This window comes from Monodelphis domestica, chromosome 3 (assembly GCF_027887165.1).
Source record: "Monodelphis domestica isolate mMonDom1 chromosome 3, mMonDom1.pri, whole genome shotgun sequence".
In the NCBI taxonomy this organism is placed as follows: domain Eukaryota; kingdom Metazoa; phylum Chordata; class Mammalia; order Didelphimorphia; family Didelphidae; genus Monodelphis; species Monodelphis domestica.
The window spans coordinates 7684850-7705242 of record NC_077229.1 but is presented as its reverse complement, the minus strand read 5'-3'; the positions used below and the strand labels follow the sequence as shown (position 1 = coordinate 7705242).

General features: G+C 44.9%; 1 protein-coding gene across 17 annotated transcripts; it reads left to right on the top strand.

Moving 5' to 3' along the window:
- Nucleotides 1-3866: 3866 nt before the first annotated feature.
- LOC103105268 (zinc finger protein OZF-like) lies at nt 3867-20051 on the top strand. Of its 17 annotated transcripts, XR_008917138.1 has the most exons (8): nt 3867-4018; nt 5367-5472; nt 6717-6884; nt 7740-7827; nt 8589-8634; nt 13668-13794; nt 17761-17841; nt 18683-20051. XR_008917138.1 is itself a non-coding variant. In XM_056820483.1 (7 exons), the coding sequence occupies exons 5-7, from the start codon at nt 13761-13763 to the stop codon at nt 19861-19863; spliced, it is 1296 nt and encodes a 431-aa protein (XP_056676461.1). In that variant the 5' UTR covers nt 3868-4018; nt 5367-5472; nt 6717-6884; nt 7740-7827; nt 8589-13760; the 3' UTR covers nt 19864-20051. The 17 variants fall into 17 exon arrangements, 15 of the variants coding, with proteins under 15 accessions (XP_056676461.1, XP_056676457.1, XP_056676465.1 ...); XR_008917139.1 differs by lacking the exon at nt 6717-6884; XM_056820483.1 differs by having other exon boundaries at nt 3868-4018; nt 8589-13794.
- The last annotated feature ends 342 nt before the right edge of the window (nt 20052-20393 follow it).

The window sequence follows — 20393 nt, the reverse complement described above, 5'->3', positions numbered from 1 at the left end:
AATCACTTTGCTCACCTCTTCATTTGAGCTTGAACCCTAAACCAGGAGAGGAAGTATCTCCCATCACTTCTCACAGTTCACCCTTTGTGCCAGGAGCATGCTGAAATGCATCCTTTGCTCCAAAATATACAGTGGATACCTATCAGGGGTGAGATTAATCCCCCACAGTTTGCATTGATAAGCGATATCCCCTGCTTGTTCAGGATATAGATGTACAATAGACTTTGCAAAGCAGCATGTATAGATGCTTAAATATTTGCTTTTCCAAACCCATAATCATAAAAATATCCTACTAGAAATCACTTATGATTTGGCCCGTGTGTGCTGGGATCTTAAGCCTTTGTCTGCCTGCACACAATGTTTGCTATTTGAAAAAATTTCCCCTTGTGCAGTTATTAAAATTGTAGCATTGTCTTATGCTGTACAAGTATGCACAGAATTATCAAACAGTTGCACAGGAGTTGTTGTATCTGAACTACTGCCATTAACTCCATCACTGAAAAGATCTTAATACTGTGACTAAAATCATTACTTTCATCTGCTAAGCCTGCAAATCTTCGCTGCAGAAATAAATCCAATTGTGCCAGTGACCTTTGAACTTGCGTCATTATCACGGGTCTCCTTTCCATATCGTGATCAGCTTCAATATCTGCCATTGGAATACATGCTAGTACTGCCTCTTTCAAGTCCTTAATCAATCTCTGTACTGAGTAACAGAGTCCTCGGTAACTTTAATAATGAGCCGCTGGTACACAGACTGAATCCTTCTGACCATGCTTTCACCCTGCTGAGCACGTGTCTTATTTTCCACAGTAAAAGCTCTTCCAGTTATAAATTGTTTGCTTTCGGGATACAGGTGCATTAATACGCCCACTAAAACGTTCCTGAACTGCATACAGGCTGTTTGAATAAGCTCTGCTCAATATTGTTGCTTTTATTTCCTGCTTAGAAAAGTGTTAATGATTCCTCCATAGTTAAAACTAGAAAGCCTTAGAAATTCCTTTAAATCGTATTCCAATTCATGCTTATTATGTCTCAGTATTAAATTTTCCTTCTAGCCAGTTACAGCGTCAGTGATCAAAGTTGCCACCTCAGTTGCTCTGATGCTCTCTTCCACGTGGCTCAAGCCACGTGGCCGGTAGAGAAAAAAATTTCAAGCTGCTTCAGATTTAAGCCCAGACCTTAAACATTTTCTGTTTGCAGGAGGTGAAGGGCCAGTATTGGTGCATTAATGGTCCTCCCGGGACCGTGGGCCCCACCGCCCGGACAGGGAGGGCCACCGTGGAGGATGGTTGTGCAGCTTCCTCCTGCGGGGGGGGTGCGTCCCCTCGTCCGGTGGGCTGGGGGAGGAGAGGGTGGTCCCAGGGGTGGTGCTTGAGCTTCCCCTGGGGGACGGGGGTAAAAGGGGGCTGGTGGGTTATAGGGGGGCGGTAGGGGAAGATCCAATAGAGGCTCCTCAGGGGCTGGGAGGACGGGGGTGCCGAGGGGTCCGGCTGTTTTCCCCCAGCGGTGGCGGCGGCTCGTTGGTCTAGGGTGAGTGCCAAGGCCTGTATCAGGTCCGTGTAGGGCTGGAGCCAAGGTGGGGGATCTTGGGCTAGGGATTGCCATGTGAGGATGTACGGCATTTGGTCGGGGTGCCCCTCCTTCCCAGGAAGGAGGATCCTCGCCCTCACGGCTGAGATGACGGCCCATCCCACGTACCCCCAAAGGGCCAGCCTACTCCAAATGTGGGCCATTCCACGTTAACGAAGGCTTGGAGTTTCCCTTTCTTCACTCCTAATCCCGTGCCCGCCGCCCTCTTTTTAAAATCCCCAAATGCCGGAGGACCAGGTCGATAGGCTGGCTTTGAGAGTTTCCCATTCTCGTTTAGTGAAAGTAGTAAGAAAGATGAGGAGGCAGATAAGGAGAGAAGGAAGGTGAGAGATATAAGGCCACGCGCGGTGAGAAGGAATTCAAGGGGACCGTCAGCCGGGTTAGTGTTCCTGTGGCGGGGGAATAGCCCAAACAAATTAAGGTTAAATTTGGGCTTTCCCATGTGCCGGCGGCCGAGTGAGGCGTCCCTCAGTCGATGCGCCGGCGTACTACAACGAGTGGGACTCAAACCCACTGAAGGACTTGAACCTAAAACTGTGGCCCCACAACCAAAATAGGACTTGAACCTGGGGCCAGTACCTGCAGGGTTTTGTGGGGTATGCGTTGGGAGGGAAGGGCGCCTCTTCCCGTATCCAACACCCTGTTTATCGTAGCATCAAGATGAGACTCGAACTCAGGACACTATGTAAGGACTCGAACCAAGATTTGGTAGAAACCGAAATTAGCGGGTAGGGTTGGGAGGGGTAGCGGGAGGGGTGAATGGGATGGCTCTCGCTTCCTCGGTTTCCCGGCTGGGCCCCTCGTGGGGAGACAGAACCGCGGTACCGCCAAGTCCACACTCAGAAACAGGTCTGGAGTTCGACCGAGTCGCGGGCAAGCCCTCACCCCGGAACGGAGTGGACCCATGACGCTTAGGACAGGTGTGTCGTGTAAACCCCAACCAGGAGCACAGTGTGACACCCTTTGCCTGTATGCATTTCACGGGGTTTTCCTCCAGCCTTAAAGTATGCCACGCTCTCTCATTCACTCACACACTCAAGCCCAGAACCCCGCAGTTTCAGTTTCAAAAAAGCCAATAGGGGTCCCGGAGGCTTACCTGCTCGGCGTGGGTCTCCTGCTCTCCGTCTGTGGTTCCTGGACTCCCTGGGGACGAGCCCCCATATGTTAGGGTCCGTTTAGGGGTCCAAAGGAACAGAACAGACGAGGCAATCTGCACAGAGAGGTGGTTTATTGTAACCCACTTCACAGGCGCAGGGAGGAGCCCAAAGGGAGTTCCTCCTCGAAGCAATTTTTAAGGCAGGCTCATATACCCTTGGGGCTGACCATGGAGCTTACCGAGGGTCAATGTGGTTATCACACAGGGTTCATTGGCCTAGTTCCCTTTCAGAGTCAGGGAGGCCTGAGATCTCCCCCTGCAGGACCCTGGACAAGTCACTTCAGCCTGCTTGCCTCAGTTTCCTCCCCTGTCCAATGGGCTGCAGGAGCAGAGGGCAAAGCCTCTCAGCCTCTGCCCAGAAAGCCCCAAAGGGGTTGGGAAGAGACAGCCAAGCCTGAACAGCCTGAGCCCAGCAGCCCTGCAGACAGACACACAGACACTCCCAGACTGTCCTCTGTCCATCAGGGCTCAGAGTCTGGGCTCAGTGGTTGCTGCTGCCTTCTGTGGCCTCCCAAAGGGCAGGAGGGGGTTCCTGGGCCTCCCCCAGGCCTCTGAAGGGTCTTTGGGCCTTGTGGGCTGGGGGAGGTGCTGAGGGAGACCCTCCTCAGCTGGCCCAGAGCCCAGAAGACCCAGAGGAAGCAGCTCTGTTTCCCCCCAGATCCTCTCTGGACCACCTTCCCCACAGCCCTGGACTCAGACTCTTATTCTCCGGATTCCACAGTGGGGAAACTGAGGCAAAGGCTGGGGCAGGGCCTTGGCCAGGCTCCCCATGCTGGGGAGTGTCCGAGGACACGTTTGAGCCCAGATCTTGGGGGTTCCAGTCCCAGGAGGGCAGCCCCTGAGTCACCCCATTCCTCCACCTGGGGAGAGGACAGGCCCCTCCTTTGGGGAGCCCCTGGGGTCCCCCCATAGCAGAAGGAGTAGCAGGACGTTCAGAGAGATCCCCGGAGGAGGGGAACCGGGGAGGGGGGACCTTGGGCCCTGACCTGGGCCTGGGCCTGGGCTGTCAGCTCTCTACAGTTTCCTTCTCTGTCAGAAGGGGCTCAGACAGGGGAACTCCATTTCCCAGAATGCCCTTTGCCATTACATCATTCAAGTCTTGGCCTACCCTATGGAAGCCTCCATTTCCCCCTCCCCCCCAAAGCCCTGTCCCTGACTTCATCCTAGTCTTGGCTCCGCCCTACTGTGCTAGCCTCGGGGCATGCTGGGAATCTCCTGTGGCCGTCTCTGCTCCGGGAAGGTGTACAGCTGTCCTTGGAGTTTTGCCAGGTGAGAGGGGGAGGGGCGGGCCGGGACTCCCGGCTCTGACAGCTGAGACTTTCTGCTCTCGAAGTCACGGGGAAGGGGAAGATCTGGCTGCACCCGTTCGCGGTCAGTGAGCCTGGGAGTGCGGGCCAAAGCGAGTGCCCCGAGAAAGGATGGCAAAGGGGGTGTGTGCTGGGCCGGAACAACTGCGTGGTGGGGGGAGGGGAGAATCTTTGTGTGCGTCTGAAGCGGGGATCCCAGCCCCTCCGCCCAGACCAGGGGAAGCATCGATCCATTGATCCACCAGTCAGCCAATCAATGATTTATTATGCACTTGCTGCGTGCCAGGCTCTCGCCTGAGGCAAGTTTCCAGAATGCCTGCGTCCTGACTTTATGTAAATCATGGCATTCCCCATTAAAGACTTCATTTCCCAGAATGCCTTATTTCTGACTTCACACAAGTCTTGGCACCTCCCCTTATGGCTCTCCAAGGCGATAGGGGAATCTCCTTTGGGCTCTCTGAGCTCTTGGAAGGCTCACATTGGTGGTTCTTAGACCTTTTCTGAATGAGAGGAGGAGAGGGAAAGGAGGGGAGGGAATCAGTGCGCAGGCGCGGTCCTGGATCCCTGCTGAGATTATCTGCTCCCAATTTCTGGGAGAACCAGAAGTCCGGGGTAGATCAACGCCTGTGGTGGGGGAACGTGTGCGCATGTACAACAAAAAAAAAAAGGGGGGGGGCAGGAGCTCCAGGCCCGGTGTAAATGCTTGGGGGGGGGGGGGCGTCTGTCCCAGTGTGTGTCTCCATGTCTGTCTATCACTTGAAAGGACCCCAGAAAAGGGACAAACACAGAAGTGACCGGCTCGGGCCGGGGAGCCTCTGTCTGGCCCCGGAACCGGGAGGCAGCAGGGGGTGGGAGGTGCAGTCACAGGATGGGGGAGAGGCTGGTCCCGACCCTTCCCCCAGTAGGTCAGAACAGGCCAAGGAGAGATGCAGCCAATTTGAGACGGGTCTGGGGGCAGCGGGGGTGGGTGATTCCTGTACCCACGTGCCATGGGAGGAGCCTTGAGGTGGGGCACTGAGGAAATGCCAACCCGCTCCCCCCAACCCCCACCTGATGCCCGTGTCCGCTCCAGCCCCCCCTTTCCCTAGTAACCCCTCCCCCATCAGTCTCCCCCAATCCACCCAGTGCAGTTTCTGAATAGAATAAAGCCAAAGACAGCGGCCGAGGGGGCGGGGAGGCTCCTGCCTGGCCAGTCCAAGGTCCTTTCCCAGCCTGAGGCTCCCTGTTCCCCCCGGTCGGGGAGAGTCTGCCCTGAGCCCAGGGAAGGCCTGGGAGCCCCTTTGACCCTCCCCCTCTCTCCTTCCCCCCAGGCACACACACAGGAAGTCTGCCACCCCCTGAAGGACCCCAGGGTGGCCCCGCAGAGAGCCCGCAGCCAGAGGAATGGCCCCCGAGACCCCGAGGCCCCCCTCCCAGGTGAGTGCAGCCCCTCCCGGGCCAGGCTGGAATCCAGCAGAACTCAGAGCTGGGTCCCTGCCAGGCCTCCAGGGGCGCCCTCACTGCCTGCAGGCAGGGCTGGAAGGGCTGCTGAGAAGGGATCCAGCCAGGCTCCCTCCTCCAGGCCAGAGGACCAGCCATGGGGCTGCTTCCTGGGTCAGGCAGTGGCTCAGCCTTCGCCAGGCCTTTGGGCCTTATTAGACAGTAAGAAGAAGTGGGGGAGGGGCGGGGCAGGCACTGCTGAGCACTTCCAGCACCTTGTTCTGTCCTCACAGCAAAGGCAGCCTCCAGGGCAGGCCCTGAGCTTCTCCCCCACATGCCCTGCTGACAGCCCTTCCCCCCTGGCCACAGGAGGGCCTCAGTGGGAGGAGCTGGGGAATGGGGGGGTGGCAGACAGCATTGGGCTTCCCCAGCCCCAGGAGGAAAGAGCCTGGCAGGGCTGGCACCAGGATGGGCAGAGGGGCGCCAGGGGAGTGGGCTGGGCTGGCTGAGGAGAGCTGCCCCAGGGAGGAGAGCAGGCCCTGGTGGGAGCTGGGGAGCAAGTGAGGCAGGAGCCTGGCAGGAAGGTGGCATCAAAGAGCACTTCTGGTTCCTGAAGGCCAGTCAGCGCCAGGGTGGCCATCTGACCCGGGGGACCCCTGGCTCTGCCCGGCCTGGTGGGATCCTGCAGTTCATCTGTGTTGTTCCCTCCATGGAGAACATTGTGGGGACCAGAGACGTCTCTGGGCCCTCGTTCTGAGCTGAAGATCCAAACTAGTTGTGGTCAGAGGATGCTGCAGGTGCCCCCCAGCCCTCCTGGAGCCAAGATCCCCCAGACGTGGGGCAGGTGTTTCCTGGGTGTCTGACAGACCCTTAGCAGAGTCATTACCAGGCTGGAAGGCACAGAGGACACAGCAAACAGGCAGTGGGGTTTGGTCAGAGGGTGACCTTTGATCCCACGTCCTGAGTTCAGCACGAGGTTAAGAGGAGAAAATGGACTGAATCCTCTAGAGCTCTCTGACTGCCGAGGCCACAGGAGGCTCTCTGGGCCACAGTCCTCGGGGAGCCCGGAGTTGGCATGAATCTTCCCAGGCTCAAAGGGCCCCTGGACGGGCCGAGCTTGTTTCCTGGATCTCCTCAGGCCAGCGAGTCCCCCGCCATTCCCAGGGAGCCCGGCTCCCTCCTGCAGGGCCTTCAGCTTCCCCAGAAGAGGACACACACCTGAGCTGTGATTCCTCCCACAGAAGTCTTGTATCAATCTGATAATGGCAGCAGTAGAGAAAAATATATGCGAGTCTGATCCAAAAGAAGATTGAAATGATAGTTTCTTCATATGATAGAATTTGTAACATGAATAAAACACCTGTTAGCGAAGAGATCAAGTCTGTCTTTGAAGAAATAAATAGAAAAAGGTGGGTGAGAGGTAAAGTCTTTATAACACAATACATCAAGAAGTTTAAATCTTTATATGGGAAGAAGTTTCACTTATCCAAAGAAGTCTCTTGTTTAGTTGTGTGATGGATGCTTTATCCTTGACATTTAATTGAATAAAATGGTTGAATGAATTAAAAGACAGAAATCTTTAGACTTATAAAGAACCATAGTGTTAAGCCCAACCTTTAAAAGGGTTTTGAATTGTTTAACATATCATGATTGGTCTCCATCCTGGTAAATTAAAATAAGACTTGACCTCTGTTTTTAACTTTGAAAAGAATGTTCTCCATTGAATCATCCCATAGTAAAATATCCAGTCTGCTAAGAGATGTGTCAGGGCCATCCATTTAGACAGTAATCAAGCCCTGTTAGCAATACAGGGAGGAAAAAGTTGTTTTGAGATCAACAAGCAATTAACTTTAGCTAATAAATCAGATAAGAGACAATTGTGAATTACTACCTGCTTGATTAAATGCGTTAATTCAACAGTCTGTAATATTAGAAATTTATTCCCATCTATAGGAGGAAGAAGCAGTTAAGCATGTGTAGAGTAGAATTTGGGGGATGGAGCTTGCACCCACAGAAATCACTAATGAGCCGACAGGAGACTTTAGATAGATGCTAGCAGAGAAGATGCGGCCATTATTTAGGAAAGCGGAGAGGTCCGGAGCACTGCCTTGAGATGTCTCTCAGCAGCAGAGCCCAAAGATGTTCACATGAATTCAGAGTTTATAGGAATTTAACACAGTACTTCTCTTCTCGTCACTCACCACATGTGTGTAACACAATGTCATGTATGTTATATTTCTTTATCCTGTTCTATCCTCCTTAAGTTTTTCCCAGAGCTTTCAGACCGATGGGAGAATTCCTTAAGTTTGCAATTTCTAACTTGAGTCAGAATTTAGACATGTCCACGGTCTGGTAAGTTTTAAGACATTTCCCATGGGAAGTGCACTGTTTCCATGGGGGAAAGGGGGGTGTTTTGGCCACATTAGGAAAGAATATATTAAAGGTGTGTGTGTGTATATATATATATATATGTCTGCTTGGGCAAGGGAATTTCTCTACTTGTCATAAGGAGAGATTTGTATATCCCTTCTCAAGGGCACCGAACTTTCACTAATTTTCTACAGGAAGTTGCCATTCTGTGATTACTAGTACTAATTAATGTTTGCTGGGGGATAATGCCCAATTTCATCCCATGTAATCCTACTAATTTTATTTCCAAGTTTGCATTATTCCCCCTCTTTAGGGTCCTCTTCATCAAAGACCTGAAGCATATGATTTGATTCAGCTCTCAAATGAGGAACTTTCTGCTTTCTCAAAATCATCAGTTTAGGAACCCTCTCGATAAAATGGGGTTTTGAACGACAACACGTATATTCTCTGTAGTTCTCTGAATCATGACAATAAAACATGGAATTAAATGATGAATAAGTAAAAGAATACTGACAATAACAATTTTGGTTGGAACAATCTGTGTCCAACGTCCATTAAAAATTGAGTTCCACCAGTCAGTCCATGGAGCGATATTAGTCCCTGAATTTCTCTTCAATTCGTATTGAAAGAACATGTCACTCTCTAAGTGCCCTTGTGACAGATCCATCCGGGGATGAATTATTAGGTATGTAGATACAGCAAGATCCTCCTGTCATAACACAAACTCCCACTTGCTTTGCCAGGGACATGTCCAGGGCTACTCTATTATACCATGTCACCTGACTGCATGTAAGTACTGAGCTATAATTGTATTCCTAGTATAGTTTATAAATCTGTTGGTTGTAGTAAATGTCATTAATCCAGTTCACATTCTTATTTATAGTTACCCACCAGAAAAGAGATTCCATACCGTTAGCTATCTCATTTCTAGCCTTGAATTTATCTAGGACTCCTCTGAGTACCCCCAAAACATCCAAGTACACTGAAGGATCAATCAAGCCCTGAAGGGCATCTATCTTCTGCCTTGTCTTGCCTTCCTCCTGGATCTGATTCAGATAAACTACAGTAAAGGGAATAGCCAATGTCACTAGATCACACATACCATTCCAGTTTACCAAGACCTTTCTCAGCATAATTTCTCCATGGGACCACCAGAGATCTGCCTTCAGTATGCTGTAGGATTTTAATAATATCAATAAGAGACGGAAAGGAAAAAAGCTTCAGTTGAGAACAGAGCAAAGAGAGACAGACTCACACCTGCAGCACTTTACCCAAAAGTACAAGCTCAGAAAAAAAGACCTCTGCAACATGAGTTTCAGACAAATTTATCTCCTAAGCATCCTTATGTAAAATGAGGACATAACTTAAAAGGATACTGGGAATATAGCTCAGGTGTTGCAAATTTTCCATCTACACAGACTCCCCCTGATCCTTTGGGAGACCAGTCTCCCCAATGGATCATTTTAAACATAATTAACTAAGGTACATACAATTTTACACAGGGAAAATACAACAACTTGGGGATAAGGAAACAAAAGGGAATCAAGAACAAAACCAATTAGGGGAGCGTTCCCTTTGGTACAACAAAGTACATATAAACAAATGTATTCAACTCCCCCAAAGTTCAGTTCTGCACATTCAGTTTTGCTCAGGGATTCCTGGAGCATTGTGCAGTTTCCACAGGCATCTCTACAGCATCTTCCATAAGGAATTCAGTCTGGATTCCAGGAGGTGGCAAATTTCTTACCCAGTATAAAGAATAGCAAGCAGTAGTAACAGCATATGGAGTTAGCAGGAATAGCCTTTGTGAGGGAGAGACCTGGCTACCTGGCTCTCCTGGTGGGCAGGGTAGGCAATGAGCCTGAGAAAGCTTTAAAGGGTTTCCCAAAGGGAGAGGAGAGAGGGAAAACCAGGGCAAAAGAAGAAATCTGATTCCCCTAGTTCTTAAATCCCCTCCTGGTCTCCAAAAATTGTAGGATTTCAATAATAATACTAAGAGAGGGAAAGGAAAAAAGATTCTTTCAGTCTAGTGAGCAGAGCAAAGAGAGACAGATTCACACTTGCAGCACTTTACCAAAAGCACAAACTCTGAAAAAAGAGCCCCACCATGGGTCTCAGCCAAATTTATCTCCTAAGCATCCTTACATAAAATGGGGATGTAACTTAAAAGGATGCTGGGAATGTAGCTCAGGTATTGCAGATTTTCCATCTGCACAGTGCTCAGGTTAGCCAATTTGAGCATATCAGTCAAATGCCATATATGTGAACACTGCAGCTGTTGTGGACTAGAAACACCTCCTGCGTGTCAAAAAATACTTTTAAGTGGCTGCCAATATCAAAGTGGAATATCAAAACTTGGGGTGGATTATATGCCAGGGAAGAATCTAGGCTGAAGAGGGTTTGCTTGGGGTGGAGAGGTAGGAAGGCTCTTGAGGTGCTGGCCTTGGGTGCCACTGGAGGACAGCTGTGATCACAGGACTTAAGAGATTAGGGCAGTGGGGACTGTCAGGAACCACCCAAAGTAGACAAGTTCCAAACAAGAAGCTATCTGTTTTCCTTGGAAAATAATCTGCATTCTTCCCTTTGAGCCCAGATTTCTTTGCTTTCCTTTCTGAAATCTTTCTGCCTTCTGATTCTAATCTGAATGAGGACCTTTCTGCTCCTGCTAGTGTGGGGCTGCCCTTTCCACTGGACCTCATCTTTCCTATCTGAACTCTTTGAATGTCCTTCAGACCAATTCTCTCTCCCAGATGTGGCTCCAGAGGCTGCTCTCTGCCCCTACTACTGTTGTGGAAGAATGAATTTTGTTGTGTGAGAGGGAATGCTGGTTCTGGCCCAAAGATTGGCAGCTCAGATGCGTTCCTCCCAAGACATGAAGGTGTCTATTTAAAGACATGTAAAGATAATTTTAAGGTTGTGACTTAATATCTAAATTGGTCACCAGGGGAAAATCCCAAATAAAATACCCAAGTCAGTCTGGAAATTTATGGTAATTTTAATTAATATAGAGGGAAGGATTTAAGGAGAAAGAGGGAAGAAGGTATAGGATTTCTCCGGCCTGGCCTGTGCCAGGGGGAGTTCAAAATCTCCACCCCTAGGTCTCTGAAGGAGATTAGAGGCTTCTAAGAGGATAAAGTTTGGAAAGTAAGAGAGAAAAAACTCAGCCAGAAACTCACCACTGAATCGGACAATAGCTGTAGCCACACCAAGATGCCAAAAGGTCCAGCACACTGCCACCAGCCACCTCTCCACTACCAAAAGGTACCGGAGAGAGGAAGTGATGCCAAATATATAGACCTTTACTCTTGTGTCCCCTCCTCTAAATTTACACATCTACCAATCACATCAGAGGCTTTTTCTCCAGGACTGCCCATTCTTTAGTTCTCATCTTCTTTGATTAGATTATATCTTTTGAGTTACTTAACACTTCTTTGTTAAGTTCACCTTTTGTTAGTTACTTAACCTTTTTGTGATTAATTTGCCCTTTCTAGTTACTTAACACCTTTTTGTAATAAGATCTAAAAATAGACTTAGCTTAAAGTTCTAGCTTCACTATAAAGTAAGAGCTAAGTACCTTCACTGTTCAATCAAGAGATTACAACTTTATCTTCACCATAAAGTAAGATCTAGGGTGGAGTAATTTTAGAGTTCACAGATATTATGCATAGTGTTGCCATGGGAATGGAAAAAGCCATTACAGGAGGGTGGAATATTCCCCACATGAGTGTAGAGGACAGTGGAATAGCCCTTGTAGGGTTTCAGGTTTCTAGATTGTATTGAGGATCTGGGGAATACTGTATCCTCCCATGCTTGGAAACTCAATCTTTCCTCAGACCATTCTTCCCATGTATGTCCCAGGGGCATTCCAGACTGAACAATAAGGAATAGGTCAGGAAGCAGTGAAATGGAGAAGTGTCCAATACCAAGTCTACCCTGTGTATGCCATGGAGCAGATTGAAAAAGTAGAAGAGCCCAGCCAAGTAACATGTTATTGTCAGATATGGCCACTGCCTCGTCAGTTATTCCTCATCAGCCTCTTACCTATTTCTCTTGGTCCTCAATCCTCAGGTTTCCATAGTTAGAGGGCTAGCCTTAGATCCTTTGTGTTTCATAAATAAACTTTTTTGAAAATTAAAGTTGAATTGTGATATTTTTCTGGAATACATTTCCCTTTAGCCTGGCCAAGGACAAATCTCCAGACTTGTTGTTCCCTTCCTCCCAGATTATGAACCTAAGGAGGAATCTCCCTTCTTTTGTTAAGCTAAAATGACTAGGAAACCATGGTGAACCTTGACACATTCTGAGAGTATCCTGGGCCAGCCACAAGGCTATGGAAAGCTTGGACTGACACCTTACTTGTCCGGCAAAGGACCTGCTTCTCCTGCGATGAAGTAAGGAAGGAGGATTTGAGGTCTTCTAAGCCCCCTCCTCAGTGGTTATTTATGAATCTGAGATTTCAGGGGAGGGACTGAGTGGTAAGTTCACCAGGGATATATATATATATATATATATATATATATATATATATATATATATAAGTAAAGGAGAGAGATACAGACAAAAGACCTGTGCTAGAGAACTACCATTTTTCTTCTTTTTTTTTTAAAGGTCATTCACCCCTAGTCCATTCCATTGATCCATCCTTCTATCTCTTAGCCAATACCACATTGTTTTGATGATTACTGCTTTGTTGTATACTTTCAGATCTGGTGCTTGTAGACCACCATCCTTCACTTTTTTTTCATTAGTTCCCTTGATATTCCTGATCTTTTCCTTCTTCCACATGAACTTGGTTATAATTTTTTCCAATTCTATAAATAGTTTTTTGGTAGTTTGATAAATATAGCACTGAATAAATTAATTTAGATAGGATTGCCATTTTTACATTACTATTTATCATTATATTTATATTGTATTAGCTCGCCCTACCTGTTTTTCTTTCTTTTAGATTTTGGAGTGTCAACTGACCATATTAAATGATCAGTCAATAAGTTATTTAAAATGAAGAAATTCTGCCTCTTGAGAATCCCAGTCATTGCACTGTCCATATCTTTCTATTGAATTAGTTCAATCATCAAAATATTATATTTTTAAAAGATGAAGAACCTTTCTTTTCCTCATCATACTTACTCTTCTTTCTATGAAACTAAATGCAAAATGATTGACTGTGTTCTGGTAACAAATGGTATTCATCATAAATCAAAGACAGAAAGTTTTGGCTATGGCACATTGTACCCATTGGTTCTCCAAACTGAATTTAACATGAGACTGCACTTCTTCTCTTTGATAAAATCAGAGACTGCTCCCTTATAACTATGGAATCCTTTTTATCCTTTCATAAGAGTATTTCAGCCTTTTAGGAAATTATGTAGAGAATTTCTTTTTCTTTGTTTTCACCTCTTTGATCACTTTCTGAGAAGGTAGCATGTACTGTCTTCAAAAAAATGTTTTTACCAGATCAACTCTGACTCTTGTGATGAGGAGGAATTTCAGATCACCTTCTCTATTTCTCCTCCACAGAATCTCATACTTCACTCAGAGCACTTCCCATCTCCCTGATTCCACAGGGAAAAGAATTTCAGAGTCAGACACTAGTCCAGGTTTTACTCTTCACAACATCATTCCCACTTCAGACACAAAATACCTTTGTCAGTATTCTACTGGGTTCTGAATGACTGGTCTCCATGCTGACTCTGATACTCTTCAAGGTTAGGAGTTTGGGTAAAATCCCTGAGTGCTTCAGTTTCCTCCAGTCAGTTGATGAAGGTTGTACTGGGAAATTGAAGGTTCAGCTCTAAATCTTGTGATTTTTGCCGGTTTAGGGGCCAGTAGCATTCAAGGATGTGGCTGTGGACTTCACCCAGGAAGAGTGGTGCCTATTAGACCATTCTCAGAAAAAGCTGTATCTGGAGGTCATGCTGGAGAATGTGCAGAACCTACGCTCTGTGGGTAAGGATCATTTCCTGTGTTAACTCTGATTCTGCCATTATGTCTTTATTCCAAGCCAGATGTACAGGATTTTGAGCCTTTGTCAATGATTTTTTAAAAAGTACTGATCTTTACCCAGGGTTATCACCTACCTGCTTTTCATTAAAAATGTTTTTGAATTATGTAGTGGGAAGCTTCCTTTTTTGCTCCTGAAATTGTTTCTACTGTTTTAAATAGCTTCAGGTGAAAGCTAAACCAGTGTTATAGATTTCTATTCCTGAAGCTAATCTCAGAAGTCATCTGATCTCATCTGATCCAGTCTCTAATGTGACCTGACGTGCAAATTCTCTGTTTATACCCAGGCAGCTTTTCTTTGAAGATGAGCATTGAAGGGAACCCACTACCTGCCAAGTCAGCCCTTTCCCCTTTAGGCTGGTTCTTGTTTTTAGAAAGGATTTCTTGTTATTAAGTATTAATGGAACAGGGGAAGCCAAGAAGGTGGCATAGCAAAAGGAAAAGCTGGAACCACCCCAAGAATCTCAAAGCAACTTTAAATCGTGCTTTTAAATGACTAGAGTCACAGAACAAACATGGGTAAGATAAGGTGGCTCCTGAAGAAAACAACTTGGACGTTATGCAGAAAGGGCCTATTTTGAGGGATAAGGGTGGAATTGGAAGTAAAATTATGCACTAAGGAGTACAGACAATCCACCCCCCCCCCCACCTATTGGTCCAGGTTCTGAACCTGGGCACAAGCCAGCTGCAAAACCCAGGGACGCTTCTTGAGCCTACATTATTAGTGCTTCCCATGCCCAATCCTTGGAATTCAAAGGCCTGGCATAAGGCTGCAGTGAGGCCCCAGAATCACTTCACTAGTGATGAAGCCCCTAACTCTAGGGCAAAGTAGCTCCCAGGTCTCTGAGCCCTGCAAGCCATCAACAGTCCCTAGAGGAGATTAAATCAGCAGATTTCAGAGCACCCAGCCTACAGGCCATGGTACCACCCTGGAAGACATGAAAGTTGCAGAAAATCAGAACTGCAGCTGAGGAAATCAGTAAGGAAAAACTGAAGTTGTGTGTGTGTGTGTGTTTTTAACCCTTATCTTCTGTCTTAGAATCAATACTGTGTATTGGTCCCAAGGCAGAAAAGTAGTAAGGGCTAGGCAATGGGGGTCAAGTGACTTTCCCAGGGTCATACAACTGGAAAGTGTCTGAGGCCAGATTTGAACCTAGTACTTCCTGTCTCTAGGCCTGGCTCTTAATCCACTGCGCTACCCATCTGCCCCCAAAAACTGAAGTTTAAGAGAATGCCCCTCTACCCTGCGAACAGAGATAGAAGTCAAAGGTAGGGATGAGGGGGAGTCTGGGGAAATGAGCAAATAGCAAAAGAAACATCTAACCATAGAAAATGTCTAAGGAGGCAAGGAAGAGCAAGGCATAGATTCAGGTCAGAATTGGGATACAAACGCCTCCACATTAAAAACTTCAAATAATGGAATTGGTCTCAGTTTCTGAAGAGTTCAAAAAGGAATTCAAAAATCAAATGAGTAAAGTGGAAGAAAAAATGGGGAAAATAAGTCGAAGTAATACAAAAAGAAAATGAGAACTGAAAAGGCAAAATTGGTCAAGTGGCAAAAAAAAAGTACAAAAAATCAATAGAGTATTTAAAAAACTAGAGTTGATCAAGTGGAAAAAGAGGTTTAAAAAATTCAATGTAGAATGCAATTCCAGGAAAAGTAAATGGGCCAAATAGAAAAGGAGAATCAAAAGGTCATGGAAGAAAATCATTCTTTTAAATTTGGAATGAGGCATATAGAAGCTACTGACTTTATGAGACATCAAAAAAAAACGAGAGAGAGACAAGATCAAAAGAATTTTAAAATAAAATAAAATATGAAATACCTGACTGAAAAAAAAAAGCAACCAATTGACCTATAAAATAGATCTAGGAAAGCCAAAAAAAAGCTTAGATGTCATATTACAAAAAATTATCAGAGAAATATTCTTGATATTCTTGAATTAGAGGTTAAAAGAGAAATTGAAAGAATCCACAGATCACTTCCTGTAATAAATCCCCAAATGATAACTTCTATTAGAGCCAAATTGAAGAAATCCCATACTAAGGAGAAAATATTGGACTAAGCCAGAAAGAAGAAATTCAAATATCATGGAGCCCCAGTGTTGATTACACAGGATGTGGGAGCTTGTACATTAAAGGATTAAAATGCTTGGAATATGATATTCTGGAAGGTAAGGAAACTAGGTTATAATCATAAATAACCCACTATTCAAGACTGACCATATACTTTAAGGTAGAAAAATGATTATTTAATAAAAAAAAGGGGATGTCCAAGCATTTCTGATGAAAAGAACAGACCGAAACAGAAAAGTTGATGTCCCAATACAAAATTCAAGAGAAGCATAAAAAGGTGAATAAGAAAGAAAATTTATAGAACTCAATAAAGTCAAATTGTTTCTATGGCTAGTAGAAATATAATATTTGTAACTCTTAAAATTGCTATCCTTGGGGGCACCTGGTTGGCTCAGTAGGTTGAGAGCCAGACCCAAAGACAGGAGGTCCTGGGTTCAAACCTGGCCTCAGGCACTTCCTAGCTGTGTGACCCTGGGCAAGTCACTGGACCCCCATTGCCTAGCCCTTACCACTCTTCTGCCTTGGAACCAATACCCAGTATTGATTCTAAGACAGAAGGTGTGGCTTTAAAAAAAAATTGCTATCCTTGTAGTGGTTAGAAGAAGTATACATAGATAAAGGATGTGGTACTAAACTGTTTTGGAATATATACACACACAAAATCAAGGGGTGAAAAAGAGGGTAGCACAGAGAAAAAAGACAGAAATAATGGGGTAAATTATATCAAAAAAAGAGGCATGGGAAGAAAAACTATTATGGTTGAGGGGATGATGAGGGTGATGACAGGCAGTCAGTGAATAATCAATAATAACAGTCAGACTCACTTGGGTATAGAATATTATCTTATTCTAAAGAGGAATAGAATGATAATAAGAAAGGTGCTGGACGGAGTGGAATGATATAATAGGGGAAGTGATTAGGAGGTCCTATAGAGAAGTAGGAGGATAAGAAGGGTGGTGGTAGGGAGAGGAATAATATAAGGGGGCGAAATGATTAAAAGGGAACGGTGTGAACAGACAGTGAAAGGAGAAATTGTAGAATTAAAAGAAGAAAACAAGATGAAGGGCATTACAGAAATGGTAATCATAACTGCATTTATAAATGAGATGAACTCACCCATAAGATGGATTCAGGTAGCAGAATGGATTAAAAACCTGAATCCTATGATATCTTGTTTACAAGAAACACATTTGGCATTCACAAGTGGATTGATATTTCCATAACAATTAAGAAATAAAATAAAAAGAGAAGTATAAAATTGTAGCTCACAGGCCCTAATTCTGCCTAGTCTAGCAAGTTTATCCTTATTTCTCCTTCATTTTTAAATCTCAGGCCAGATGACAGGAATGGAAAGGAAGGGAATAAGCATTTCAAAATACCTCCTCTATATCCTCTACTGTGTAAAGGAGTTCATAATTATCATTAATTTTCCAACATCCCTGTGAATTTGATAGTCTTATTGCTCTCAATTAATAGTTGAGGCAACTGAGGCAAACAGATTAAAATAGCTTTCCCAGGAATACCTACTTACCATCTCAATGAGGCTGGATTAAATTTGCTCTTCTGAGTCTAAATTCTGATCTTGTATCCCTTCACTGCCAGCTGCCTTTAATTTCTAGATAATGAAAGTTGTGGATTGTACCTCTCCTATTACAAGAGGTAAACAAAGAAGGAATTTTCTGATTACAAATGCTTTCCATGATTTCTGCCCTTCTGCCCAATAGTGAATACAACGGAAGCGATTCTGTAGGCCTTACTTGCATGCCTCTCTTTCCTTTATAAAGACCACCTTGTTTCTTTTTCTCTCCTGATCCCTTCCTTATTTTTCATGCCCAGGTCTTCCAGTTCCCAGAGAAAATTTTATCTCCTGTTTTCAAAAAAGGGAATCACTTTGGCTGCTAGAGCAAAAAGGCCCAGGTGAGTGAGTTGAAAGCAGGTATATAAGGGCTATTATCCCAAAAAACTTATATCTATTGTAGTGAAGGGAGTGCTAGACTTGGAGACTGGCAGACCAATGCTGAATCGTGCTGTTCATTTCCTGAAAAATGAGTGATGGACTAGGGCATGAGACATAATATATGGTAGGTCGTAAAATAAGATGAATATTGAGTATGTCTGTACTAAATGACACATTAGTTTTACATCTGTAGAAAAAAGAAAACTTCTACTTTGAAAATTACTGCTTGAGTTAAAAAAATGAAGCTGTTTCTCTGCTTAGCCTACAAAATTTACCAAGATTCACCATGTGATAGTGCATCCAAAATGATGAGGACAGAATATCTGGAAAGTTACCCGAGATTCACAAAATTATAAGAATAATGGAGGAGTGACTTTTTAGGAAAAATGGAAAGGGCAATGGAGAAAGACTATACAATACTGCAGACAAAGCATGCTCATGCACAGGGTTTGGGTTATAGTCTGGCTGCCAAGAAGTTGGTCAGGTCATTACTCCATTCATTATTCATGACCAGTTGCAAAGTATGATGAGAATCTTGGGCCTGCCTGTGTCACAGGTCCATTGTGAGGTTTCATTTTTATTGTATGTAAAAGTTTGTCTAAAATCATCCATCTTAAAGATATGACAAAATGGTCTATCCAAAGTCAGATTCTGCTTGTTTCAGTTTGTAAACTTCTTTTTGTCTGAGGAAATAGAATAAAAATCAGTTTACTTTCTCCCGTGAGAAGAAAAAACTTACATTTTTCTGTGGGTGCTTGTCCTCCTTCCTTCTGTGTTTATATCATTATTTGTTTTCTTCAGAGGCAGAGACTAATTTTGAAGTGAAGGAGATATCCACAAAGCTAAGCCTTTTTGTGGAAGGATCTGGCCCCCAAAGATGCATGAATGAGGATCCCCATGACGTCCTTTTGAGAAAAATCCATGTCTCTAATATCAAGTTAAATAAAAATTCAAAGAGTGACAGTGAATTTGATGAAACTGCAGAGAAATTCAGCCAAAATTCAGTCCTAAATCAGTACATGAAATTGACCTCAAGAAATGACTATTGTCAGGATAGTGAATATAGGAAACACTTTCATGAAGAAAGAGGACTTGTTCAGTCACCTGAGAAACCTGAAAAACCCGTGTATCAAAGTAACGTAGGAGGAATGGCCTTAGGCTGTAGCTCAGACATCATAAGACATTCAAAAAGTAAACATGTGGAGATGGTTTCTGTGAGTGATAAAGGTGGGAGAACTTTCAGTCATAACTCTGAGCTTGCTGCACATCAGCGAATCCACACTGGAGAGAAACCTCATGTATGTAAACACTGTGGAAAGGCTTTTACAAAGAAGAACAAGCTTACTGCACATCAGAGAATCCACACTGGAGAGAAACCTTATGAATGTAAACAATGTGGAAAGGCTTTTACTATGAAGGGATCTCTTGTTACACATCAGAGTAGCCACACTGGAGAGAAACCTTTTGAATGTAAACAGTGTGGAAAGGCTTTTACAGACAGGGCTCTTCTTGCCAGACATCAGACCGTCCACACAGGAGAGAAACCTTATGAATGTAAAGAATGTGGAAAGGCTTTCACACAGAGGAGCCATCTTGCTACACATCAGAGCATCCACACTGGAGAGAAACCTTATGAATGTAAACACTGTGGAAAGGTTTTCACACAGAGGGGCTCTCTTGCCAGACATCAGACAATCCACACTGGAGAGAAACCTTATGAATGTAAACAGTGCGGAAAGGCTTTCACACAGAGGGGCCATCTTGCTGCACATCAGAGCATCCACACTGGAGAGAAACCTTATGAATGTAAACACTGTGGAAAGGTTTTCACACGTAGGGAATCTCTTGCTAAACATCAGAGAATCCACACTGGCGAGAAACCTTATGAATGTAAACAGTGTGAAATGGCTTTCTCACGGAGGGACTATCTTGCTGCACATCAGAGAATCCACACTGAAGAGAAATCTAATTGTATGGGATAAAAAAAAATCATGTATTATTCTCCAGCATACATTATTTAGTATTAGTAATTTTTTATTGGTGAATTCCTATAGAAAATTAGTAAAAGGTGCCCTTCAAAAGGGAGATATTAATCTCTCCTTATGAAGAGTAGAGAAATCCTCCTCCCCAGCAGCTTTTTATATATAAATAAATATACGCATTCAATTCACTCTTTTCTAATGTGGCCAAAACCCTTCTTTTTCTCCCCTTTTAAAAATTATTATGGATTAATAAAATCAATGGATTAATCAAAGCCTAGTGAACCTCCAACCCACCAGTCAGACTTAGGGGATGCAAGGCCTGGGGTTCAAGGCTAAATAGCCCCATTCCCAGGATCCAAGGGTAGTGAACTTGTGGCCTGATGAGTAGAGTCTGCTAGGGCCCAGATGCATGGTATTGCTTATAAGGACCCTTTGGCTTTCATCCTTCCACCCTACTGACTATCTGGGGGAGCATCAGCCTTGAGTCCTAGGCCCCAAGCACAACTGCATCTGTGGTGTGTTCTCAGGTT